This window comes from Hydra viridissima, unplaced genomic scaffold (assembly GCF_058129835.1).
Source record: "Hydra viridissima isolate aposymbiotic clone 2 unplaced genomic scaffold, HvirCarnegie_v1 scaffold_14, whole genome shotgun sequence".
Classification (NCBI taxonomy): Eukaryota; Metazoa; Cnidaria; class Hydrozoa; order Anthoathecata; family Hydridae; genus Hydra; species Hydra viridissima.
The window spans coordinates 8,419,126-8,431,876 of NW_028324313.1; the positions used below are offsets into that span (position 1 = coordinate 8,419,126).

At 21.7% G+C, this 12,751-nt stretch overlaps 1 protein-coding gene across 2 annotated transcripts in view; it reads right to left on the minus strand.

Moving 5' to 3' along the window:
- The window catches only part of LOC145181856 (muscle calcium channel subunit alpha-1-like), a 28,357-nt gene that overhangs the window by 12,115 nt on the left and 3,491 nt on the right, over positions 1–12,751 (minus strand). Inside the window, exons 2-22 of one of the 2 annotated variants that reach the window (XM_090071959.1) lie at positions 11,764–11,869; positions 11,387–11,526; positions 11,161–11,267; positions 10,404–10,562; positions 9,933–10,135; positions 9,666–9,775; positions 8,722–8,837; positions 7,441–7,755; positions 7,075–7,187; positions 6,525–6,622; positions 6,229–6,360; positions 6,039–6,111; positions 5,800–5,923; positions 4,394–4,823; positions 3,767–3,797; positions 3,396–3,663; positions 3,087–3,219; positions 1,292–1,421; positions 840–899; positions 256–362; positions 57–156 (exon numbers count right to left, since the gene is read on the minus strand). In XM_090071959.1, the coding sequence (XP_089928085.1) occupies positions 57–156; positions 256–362; positions 840–899; positions 1,292–1,421; positions 3,087–3,219; positions 3,396–3,663; positions 3,767–3,797; positions 4,394–4,823; positions 5,800–5,923; positions 6,039–6,111; positions 6,229–6,360; positions 6,525–6,622; positions 7,075–7,187; positions 7,441–7,755; positions 8,722–8,837; positions 9,666–9,775; positions 9,933–10,135; positions 10,404–10,562; positions 11,161–11,267; positions 11,387–11,526; positions 11,764–11,869 (3,055 nt within the window). Of the gene's footprint in view, positions 1–56; positions 157–255; positions 363–839; positions 900–1,291; positions 1,422–3,086; positions 3,220–3,395; positions 3,664–3,766; positions 3,798–4,393; positions 4,824–5,799; positions 5,924–6,038; positions 6,112–6,228; positions 6,361–6,524; positions 6,623–7,074; positions 7,188–7,440; positions 7,756–8,721; positions 8,838–9,665; positions 9,776–9,932; positions 10,136–10,403; positions 10,563–10,771; positions 10,899–11,160; positions 11,268–11,386; positions 11,527–11,763; positions 11,870–12,751 lie in introns of those variants that run through there. The other variant, XM_090071960.1, reaches the window with a different exon arrangement.

Below are 12,751 nucleotides of genomic sequence, written 5' to 3' on the forward strand. Positions count from 1 at the left end.
ATATTGAGTGAGAGAAAGTGAGAAAGAGAGATAAATGAAATATTTTTTTAACTTACTTTGAGTTTTTTAACTTTCTGAATTGCTTTGATTGGACGAAGAACTCTCAGCACACGCAATGCTTTAATTGATAATGATGATTGAAAGTTGTCATTGGTCCTGCAAAAAGTAATTTTTTAAAAAACTCTTGCAAAGTAATAAAAAAAAAAGCCTACATATTATTTATAAAAGTAGGACAAAAAAGTATTGGGCACATACTGGATAATTATTGATAGTAAGCTACAGATAAAAACGAATGTATCAAGTTTGTTCCAGGAATTCCGTAGGAATGCTCCTTTATGCAAAATGAATCCAGTGTCAATTACCTAAAATTCGTCAACCTAACTTTTAGTAGGTGCTCATGAAAGAAAATTAAAGAAAAACTTGCTAAAAAAAATTTTTTTTATACATCTTTATGCTCCATGAAGCTTAATGGACTTAAAATGTGATTATTTTTAATTTTTAGTAAAATGTTCATGAAAAAGGTACATTGATTAAGACAAACTTTTTTACTTTCTAGTTTACTAGTCAACTCTTTACTTTTTAGTTTAATATTTTCAGCATTTTAACTTAATTAGTATTGCTTAGTTTTTTAACTTAACTAGCAATATTAGCTGTTAAGTTAGAGATAATAAAGAACTTGTGTAGAAAAATCTTGCTATAAGTTAACATTTTAACAATTTTCTCGTTTAAGAATGAATAAACAAAGTTCATATTTATAGAGATCTTTTACTTAAAAAAATTTTTGTGACAAGCTTTTTAAGTATGCAACACAGTAATAGTTGTAAAAAAGAAATAGTTACCTTAAGAAAAATTTCCAATCCAAATATGACAGTAAATACATAATCACAATACATGAGTGCCTAGAAAATAAAAATTTTTTTATAGTACATATTAAATTGGAAACAACTAATCATTAAAAAACAAACAAAAAAAAAAAACTATGAATTTCAGTTTTAGTGTTGATTTTGGTTTTTTAAAACAGGAAAAGTATTTCACAAAACCTTATTGAAATGTTAACTCAAAACATTTGCATAAAATGTACATACGTATTGAGTGCAAATAAGCTAATTTAAAAACAAAAGAACTTAAAAGGTTACTAGTGAAAAAGAAAAGTATAAAATCAAGTTATAGCATAGTTACTTTATTATAGTAAATACAAAAAGTTGCAGCAGCATCCTTTAAAAATAGTCATAAAAGAAGTCCTAAAAAAGAAAAAGTAAAAGAAGTAAAAGAAAAAATCAGTTTTACTTACAGAATTAACATCATCATGTCGATGAATTGGATCTTCAAGTGAAAGAGCTGCTGAACTTAACACTATTACTGCAATCATGAAAGGGTCAAAATATGGCCAATTAACTATTTTGTGACAAAAGAGACGAAATCTATAAAACAACATGTAACCATTAGAGTTTAACACGTCATCTCAGGATACTTGATTAAAAAAAAATACTCATGATTTATCATATATACACACTCTTCAAAATAATTTAACTCTTTATTACTTTTAAAACTATTGCTATACTAATGGTTTGTTCCTATCTATGAATTAGTATATACAGTGATAACTTCAATATTAATTTATAGTGCATAAAAATACTCAAAAAAAATAATCAAGAAAACTTAATAAAAAATTTTAAAAAAATTATTATTATTGTTATCATCATCATCATTATTATTATTATTATTATTATTATTATTATTATTATTATTATTATTATTATTATTATTATTATTATTATCATTATTATTATTATTATTATTATTATTATTATTATTATTATTATTATTATTATTATTATTATTACTATTATTATTATTATTATTATTATTATTATTATTATTATTATTATTATTATTATTATTATTATTATTATTATTATTATTATTATTATTATTATTATTATTATTATTATTATTATCATTATTATTATTATTATTATTATTATTATTATTATTATTATTATTATTATTATTATTATTATTATTATTACTATCATTATTATTATTATTATTATTATTATTATTATTATTATTATTATTATTATTATTATTATTACTATTATTATTATTATTATTATTATTATTATTATTATTATTATTATTATTATTATTATTATTATTATTATTATTATTATTATTATTATTATTATTATTATTATTACTATTATTATTATTGTTATTATTGTTATTGTTATTATTATTATTATTATTATTATTATTATTATTATTATTATTATTATTATTATTATTATTATTATTATTATTATTATTATTATTATTATTATTATTATTACTATTATTATTATTGTTATTATTGGTATTATTATTATTATTATTATTACTATTATTATTGTTATTATTATTATTATTATTATTATTATTATTATTATTATTATTATTATTATTATTATTATTATTATTATTATTATTATTATTATTATTATTATTATTATTATTATTATTATTATTATTATTATTATTATTATTATTATTATTATTATTATTATTATTATTATTATTATTATTATTATTATTATTATTATTATTATTATTATTATTATTATTATTATTATTATTATTATTATTATTATTATTATTATTATTATTATTATTATTATTATTATTATTATTATTATTATTACTATTATTATTATTGTTATTATTGTTATTGTTATTATTATTATTATTATTATTACTATTATTATTGTTATTATTATTATTATTATTATTATTATTATTATTATTATTATTATTATTATTATTATTATTATTATTATTATTATTATTATTATTATTATTATTATTATTATTATTATTATTATTATTATTATTATTATTATTATTATTATTATTATTATTATTATTACTATTATTATTATTGTTATTATTGGTATTATTATTATTATTATTATTACTATTATTATTGTTATTATTATTATTATTATTATTATTATTATTATTATTATTATTATTATTATTATTATTATTATTATTATTATTATTATTACTATTATTATTATTATTATGCTATTATTATCATTAATTACCTATTAGTTGAAGAGAAAATAAAAAGGGATGAAACATTGAGTACAGGGAGGCTTGCATTTATGCGTTTACGCTTTGCAACATTGATTTTCAACATATTAAGGAATCCTTCATTTCGTATCTGTGATTCAAAATCTGTAAGTAAAACAGTGTAAGACAATGGTCTCAGTTAACCAAACCATTCTTAAAGTGAATTAAAGAAATGGCCTAAGTTGACAAAAACATTCTTAAAGTGAGTTTATAGATTAAATGTAGAAGTATCAAATATTTTTATGCAAAGAGTAGCATAGTTGCACAATAAAAAAGAATACCTTCTTGCAATGATTTATTATTGTTATTAATTTGTTCATAATCATCATCTTCAACAGAGCTCAAATTAAACAAATTCTTATCCTTATTGTATGCATTGTCTCCATTATGGTAATTAAATTTGAAAAGGTTATCATAATTAGACATTTGATTGGTTGGCATAGTGTGAATAAGAACATCGTTCTCAGCTTTTGTTTCAGATTTTTTTACTTCTGAATTTGAGTTTAAAAATATTTCATGAGTGGGACTGTAGTCAACTATTTTTAACCACTAGAATAGAAAAATGTACTACAATTTAGTCAAAACCAAGTGTACTCTTTTAAAATAATTCTAATTTAATCATAGATAAAAAAATAAATTAAAAAAGAAATACCTTCTTTTGAATTGAGTTCTTGTATTTGTCCCTGTAAAAACAAAATTCATTATTCAAAACTATTGTTTCATTAAATAAAACCTCCAAAATTTATAAAAACACCTGAATAATTAGTAGCAAATTCTTTTATAGTGATGAAAAAAAACTTTTAAATTCAAAAAGTTTAAAAAGTAAAAACTTTCAGGGAAAAAAAAACAACATAAAAATCTGACTTTTTCTCTGTAAATTTTAACTTTTAAAGTTCTTGTTTTAAAGGATCACATCCTTGAACTTCATTTAGTAAATATTTAAATAACCTAATGATATTCAAATAATGTATTTAAATATTTTAAAAAATCGTTTAAAAATGATTAAGAGTTTAACACGAGTAATAATGGATCAATAATATATATATATTGATCCATTATTACTCATTAACATATAAATACAAAATATCTATAAATAATTATGATATCAACAAAATTATGATTCCTTTTTTAACAATTAGTTTGCTCAGCTGGTGTACTAAACTAGTGATACAAAATTTTAGTTAGCAGGACGCTTTATAATAACTGTATTAATTGTAGTTTTAAAATACGCTAATGAAGAAAAAAAAAAAACTAAATCTATTTGACACTATATTCTTACAATGCTTCCAGATCCATTTTATCTGAACTTAACAATTTCGGACTTATTTGAATTGCTCTAGCCTCCAGTAAAGATCTTGAAAACTTTAGCATGCTCAAGTTTGGTGATGGATATAAACTTTTATCTACTACTGTAGAAGAAATATTTTTTACTTCTCCTACAGTGTCATCAATATTTACATCCGCTTTGGGACAAAGAGAGTTTTTTCCCTGAATTGAATTTTCTCTCTTTTTGTCTGCCAATTTCTCCAAAAAAACTTTTGACGAAAACTTGCTTGCATTATTTGTCTCAGGCAAACTAAGGTTTTGGTCCTCACAGTTAACTGTAGCCTTTTCTTTTCTTTCTTTTTCTCTTTCTTCATCTTGTGTAAGTATTTCGGCATTAGTGAGATTATCAACAGCAATTGCCAAAAATACATTGAGCAGAGTGTCTAGAAATTAGGTCAAGGAATAAAACATCTAAAAGATTACTTTTACAAAAAGATTTTCACTGTCATATTTGAATGCAATATCTAAACTTTGTACATGAAATTTTAACTTCCTTTGATAACAATAGATGTTTATTTCACTTTTAATTTGCTAAAACTAAAAGTGAAATAATAATATTAATAATAATAATAATGATAATAATAATAATAATAATAATAATAATAACAATAATAACAATAATAATAATAATAATAATAATAATAATAATAATAATAATAATAATAATAATAATAATGATAATGATAATGATAATGATAATGATAATGATAATAATAATAATAATAATAATAATAATAATAATAATAATAATAATAATAATAATAATAATAATAATAATAATAATAATAATGATAATGATAATGATAATAATAATAAAAATAATAATAATAATAATAATAATGATAATGATAATGATAATGATAATGATAATAATAATAATAATAATAATAAAAATGATAATAATAATAATAATGATAATGATAATGATAATAATAATAATAATAATAATAATAATAATAATAATAATAATAATAATAATAATAATGATAATGATAATAATAATAATAATAATAATAATAATAATAATAATAATAATAATAATAATGATAATGATAATGATAATGATAATGATAATAATAATAATAATAATAATAATAATAATAATAATAATAATAATAATAATAATAATAATAATAATAATAATAATAATGATAATGATAATGATAATGATAATGATAATAATAATAATAATAATAATAATAATAATAATAATAATAATAATAATAATAATAATAATGATAATGATAATGATAATGATAATGATAATGATAATGATAATGATAATGATAATAATACTAATAAGTTTACTTTTAGTGAAATTTTTTTTTGCTTCTAAAATTTTATGGTGTGAAAAGATACAGTTACCAAAAATCACAAGAAACAAAAAATAAAAAGAAACTAAAATGCCAGAAACTGTGTCTGGAGCACCATATGCCAACATCCCACTGTGCATGACAGTATTCCAGTCTTCACCAGTTATCACCTAAAAAGTAAAATTCCAGGCACATGAAAACACTCATTTAGAAATGATTTTTTGAATATTATTATTTTGATCATTATTGTATTCTACTAAAACTAGCTTAAACAAAATTTTAAACCTGAAACACAGCCAACAATGAATCTGGAAAACTATCAAAGTTTGTGCGCGGATATTCATTTAGTTTGGAAAATCTGTAAGTAGAATGATTATGTAATTTATATTTATAAAAACTAATACTGTACAAAAAAATTTGTAAGTAAATGGTAAATTTAAAAAGTGATTTTAAAATACAGAAAACTTTATCATACTTTCCAGAGAAAAGCTGCATTCCCAAAAGGGCAGTAATGAGCATAAAGAGGAGAAGGAGAAACAAAAGACTTAGAATTGAGTTCATAGCATTCATCAAGGATGCTACAAGATTTCGCAATGTTGACCAATATCTGAAACAATAAAAATATATATATACGTAAATTCTGATAAAAATTATTGTTCAAGATTGAATACATATTTATATTTAGAAGAAGTTTATATTTTTTTGTTTTTTTGTATTAATGTAACAAATAAAAATAAATTTAATCTGTAATACTTAAAAAAATATTTACACCTTGTGATTTTAAAAACACGAAGCAATCTTAAACATCGTAAAACACGTAGACCAGCAACCAATGGTGAGAAAGCTTCAATTATGCTCAAAATTATAACCTACAAAGAGTTCTGAAGTGCTTTTTAAAACAAAAGTGATTAGTTTTAATTAAATGTTAATTTAATACATTTTTTTTTATCATTAGCAAATAACACTTTAAATGTATGAATTGAAAAAAATGGTTGAAAGCAGTTTTATCTTTTAAGAGCTTAATTTTAATTTGATGCAACAACAGTTTTCAATTGAATTTTAAAACATAAAAAAAGGTTTTTCATTATGCACAAGGAAAATAATAAATACAAAATTGTCACTGATAAAATGTTGTGTACTTGGTATGACTAATTAATGTGTGAAAAAGATATAAAACATACATTATGAATATAAAATTGAACTAAGAATATGACATAACAGATAATGAATTATCAAAAAATTTAAATTTTTTTTATTAAAAACTTATAAATTTCTTAATTATAAAAAACGTAATAATTAAAAAATCACAAATTGAACTTACAATTAATTCGAAAACATTAAATGAAGACTGACAATACCCACGAAAAGTTAGAGCAAATACTTTCATCAGCAATTCAACAATAAAAATGCTGATAAAAACCTTTTCAGCAAATCCTAAAAGTTTATGTTTATTTCTAAATTTTTGGCGAATTTTTATGCTTTATTTATGCTTTACTTATGCTTTAGAGTTAATAAAAATAATTACACAATATCATGTAATTATACAAATATAGAAAAAGCAACAAGCTAGAAAAGTTAATTGTATTTTTTTTTTTAATAAGAATTTCATTTTCATTTAAAAAGCCATTAACTTCAATAATAAAAATAAACTTTACATCTACAATAATTAGTATTGAGTTAAACTCACTTTGAGTATCTTCAAGCCACTTTGGTTCTCTATAATGGTATGTTGCCATAATCCCAGTATTTACAAAGACAATTCCAATCACAATCCAAAAGAAAGCCTCATGTTTTATTATGCTTCGAACCTTTAAACGAAATTGCTTTATGCCTAGCTGAAATAAGTGAGGCTTAGACTTGTGATGGGTCCCTTTTAACCTGTACTTACTTGAGGAAAATATAATGGCTGGATTTATTGCATAGTTTTGGTTAAGTATTACGTCACTCGTGTTCTCATTAGTTTGATCAGAATACTCTGTTTGTTCAACAATCAACAACTCTTCTATAACCAAAAAGACTTAGTTACAAAATAATTTTTTTTCTAAGTTAAGATCAATGAACATTAATTAAAGTGAAAAATATTGTTAGCTTTATGAATAATGTTTTGAAATTTTGAAGTTCTGCATTTTTTGAAAGAATTAGATTTTAAAGTCCTGCAATTTTGGAACATAATATGAAAAAATGACTGTAAAAATGGCATCAATTTATACTTTAAACTTTTAAAAAGAAAATACAAGATTAAATATAAAAATGGGAGCAGATGGAAACCAAGTGGAATGGAGATGGAAAAGACAAACCTGTTTGCCTCAATTCTGTTATCTAAACTATTCAGTTGCAATTTAGTTCTCATCTAGGCTCATTTATACATAAAGTAAAAATGATGCCTTTTCATAATATAATAAGTATTAATATGCATGCTAAAAATCATACCACTAAAAAAGCACAAAACCAAAGTAGTCAAAAAAGCTCAAATAAAATTTCAAGCTTGAAAACACCATATTTTAAACTAGGCAATTACAAAATTTGGATGTAAATATTGGTTCTTTTGATTCTATGAAAGAAAGTTATGTGCATTTGCATAATCAGCTTGTACAGTGCTTTTTTAAAAAAATAATTAAAAGGGTTTTGGCAAGAACAATATCTAAAATCATGTTCATTCTACATCCTATAGTAGGTTTAGATTTAAAAAAAAATGCAACTAAAATTTGTTCTATTATTACTCCCGTCATTATCTCCATCATATCATTCACAGTATTAAGGAACTCATAAAGTAAATAAAGGAACTTGTAGCCTTGATCAAAAGAACTTAATAAATGCCTTTTTTTTTTTTATAAACATACCCCAATATACACTGCTACAACTAGTCTAAAACTGTATGTTATCATACCTATAAAAAAATACATTAACTAAACATCCATTTCATCATACATCTATTGAAAATCTGCTAGTATTTTTTAGTATTTTATACCTCCATTTGAAATCCACTTCAAGTAAGATTCGCATGATCTTTCTAACTGCATATCTTGGCGCAACATAATAAATGCCCTCCTATTCTCAACTTTTAATCTCTCTTTTGCAAACTCCCTATAATTGTTAACAACTTTTAATTCAAACCAAAAAATAAATAATTTGTTAAAATACAACTAATGCCATATTTTAATATAAACTTAAAATTGTATTTAATTTACAATTGTATTGTAAAATAATAATGATAAAGATAATGATAACAATAATAATAATAATAACAATAATAATAACAATAATAATAATAATAATAATAATAATAATAATAATAATAATAATAATAATAATAATAATAATAATAATAAAAATAATAATAATAATAATAATAATATAATAATAATAACAATAATAATAACAATAATAATAACAATAATAATAATAATAACAATAATAATAACAATAATAATAATAACAATAATAATAATAATAATAATAACAATAATAATAACAATAATAATAATAATAACAAAAATAATAATAATAATAATAATAATAATAATAATAACAATAATAATAATATTATAATAATAACAATAATAATAACAATAATAATAATAACAATAATAATAACAATAATAATAATAACAATAATAATAACAATAATAATAACAGTAATAATAATAATAACAAAAATAATAATAATAATAATAATAATAATAATAACAATAATAATAACAGTAATAATAATAATAACAATAATAATAATAACAATAATAATAATAATAATAATAATGATAATAACAGATGAAAATTTTCAAAAATCATTTTTGGATAAAAACCATCATGTAACTTTCATAACATATTAATAAAACAATTAATATAATAGAAAGCATTATGCAAACTAACTGAATAAACCTTTTATGCACTATGAGTTAAATACAAACTTACCCACTAAGCACACCAAGAACAAGATTTAGCATAAAAAATGAGCCCAACAAAATTAATGTGGTGTAATAAGTTGACCATATATACCCATTTAAATCCATGACATCATGAGTCTAAGCAAAATTTAAAAGAGTTTAAGAATCAAAATAAATTTAATGACACAAAAATTAATGAAATTGAGTCACAAAAATTAATGAAAAAGAGTTTAAGAATCAAAATAAATTTAATAACACAAAAATTATTGAAAACAATCTAAAAAAAGAAGCATACATAATACATAATCTCTGACCAACCCTCAGTTGTCACACACTGAAAAACTGTAAGTATGGAGAGGAAGATATTATCATATGAGGTGATTCCATGGTTTACGCCAGCCACATATCTTGAGCATATTTCATTGTCAAAGCATTTATGTCCATGCACAAAAAATGATCCATTTATCAAATGATCACAAGCTTTCTCTGGATCAACAACTAAGTTTAAAAAGTTAAGTTGTTAATAATATTAAATGTTATGTTCATAAAAACTATAATTATTATATACCACAATAATTTTTGTTATTCTGTTAGTGAAGAGAAATCCAGTATAGCTATGATCAATATAGTTACAGTGTATTCTTTTAGGTTCCCTTCGGTATTATTGTATTATAAAGCTTGACTGCTTGCAGAATAACATAGCACATTCTAAGAACGTACTTATTTTTTGGCTTAAGAGTTTTTAACAAAATAGTAAACTACTCACACTTTCCAGTTTGATTATCTTTACAGCTATAATGAAATCTTTCTACCATGAACTCTAATCCTATGATAGCATAAATGCTGATCACAAAACTAAGAAGAAACAAAACTTGCAACAGGGGGACAACAGCTCTCATGATTGATGTCATAACAACATGCAAACCTAAAAGGAGAGATTAGTAAATAGAGTATTAATAAAAACCTGAAAATAAATGACTTGATTGTAATATATAGACATAACATTATTAGAATAATTTTCAGTTGCTAAGTAAAACATTGATCCAGACTTAGTGACCATAATAATCATTATGTTAGATTTAAGTTGAGCTGTCAAGCAAAAGTCAAGTTTAAGTAAACAAAACAGTTGAGTACTCATCAAAGAGCTTGGAATTCAACATTCTATGTATTCTGTGCCATGAAAAGTTTGTAAGACAAAATGGCTATGAAGGTAATGTAGAGTACAAGTACAAAGCTGTTGTTTCCTATCAGTATTTGGACTGTCAAAATCCTATGGAGAAAGTTTAAAATCAAATTAATATATGCTAGTAGAAAAATTTTTAAAAAAATTGCAAAATTGAAAAGAACTTAAAGATTAAAACTAAAATCTAAATAAACTAAAAAAAAAGTAAAGTAAAACTAAATGTAAGCTGAAAATCAAAAATACTCTCCTTTATTGTGCTTTGTTTTAAAAGTTAAAGATGTTTAGTGCAATCTAGCATTCCATATAAATAATTAAACTCTATTTAAGAACAAATCAATACTTGGAATTCCTGTAATAAGTTTGAGTGGACGAAGTACTCTGATTGCACGCAATGACTTCACATTCACTTGGTCACTACCTGTCACATCCTCAGGTAATGTAATAATGCTATATATTGGAAATAAATTGACAGCCAAGTTCAAATAGTTTTTTTTTCTAACCATAAAATTGATTAAATGACAAAAAAAAAAAAAAAAAAAAAAAAAAAATATATCTCAAATACTTGCCTTACTACTACAACAACAAAGTCAATAATATTCCATAGACTTCTAAGATATGAATGTGGGTGTAATATAAAACCATTAGCAATAATCTTAAGAACAGCTTCTGTGCCAAAAATGGCAAGAAGGTAGCATTCTGTCCTATCCTAAATTTAACAAAACTATGTATGTAACAAGAAAAAAAATATTTCTACCATCCGTACTTGTCTTATCTTATCTAGCTTAAATATAAATTTAAATATAACTGCTAAATTTAAATGTTAAACTATTTATTTATTAAACTAAAATATAATATTAAACTATCTTAAGTAGATAAAAATAACTGCTTTACAAAAAGGTTACTTTAAGCAATATCACTTTACAAAAATATAACAAATACTCACAGCCAATTTGTTCATTTCAGATTTGTCTTGATTGGGCAGAGGAGCATCAAGTGCCATAATAACACAGGTAAATATGATGGAAAGTAAAATAAAATATTCAAACAACGTAAAAGATAAGGAAACTATTTGCAGTAAAAAATTTTGTCTAATCTTTAAACAAATATATAATATTAATCACAATATAAACTTTATCTTTCTACGTCTGTATTTAACAAACTAAAAAACTTTAATTAGGGAGTAAATTAAAAATTAGTCATCTATCTTGTGAAGAGTATTATGAAAAGGTAGATGTATAGTTTTTAGCTATCTACATGCTGTTGAGAGATGCAAAAGATAAGAGATGTAAGTTAAATTGGATAGAAAAATCATTGATACCAAAGGTATATTACAAACAATAAGATATTTTGTGTTTGTTTAACTTATTGGTCTGTTTATAAATGATTTTAATGCATTAAAAGATAAGGGGTTTCCTGAAACGAATAAAATATCGGAGAAACAAAGTATTCCAGGAAATAAATTTTTAAGTAGCATTGCAGGGATAAAATTGCATTCAATTTTCAAGGAACATACAAGAAATAAACCTATTTGATAAATGAGAAATAAAATTATTTGATAAGAGTTGCTGAAAGAATATATCTAGGAATTAGTAATTGTACAATCTAAGTAGTACCTAACGGCATGAATTAGGCTTCCCTTTACTAGAGACACTATATAGGCGAGCCCTATTTAAGCCCTTAGATTAACCCTTCGCATGCGGAGATTCAAGACACAAAATTGATCTATTGTAGTAAATCCGCTACATTTATCTGTTTTACAGTAAGACTTAGCCTTTAGTGACATCCTTAAAAAAGACAAATAGACTCTAAATTATACTTCAAGTATTTCGTTAAAAAAATACATGATTGCGTTTAAAGAATACAGTGCAGGGCGGCAAGTTCAAAAAGTTAAATAAATTACAGGAAAATGTTCTAAGTAAAAATCTATCGAC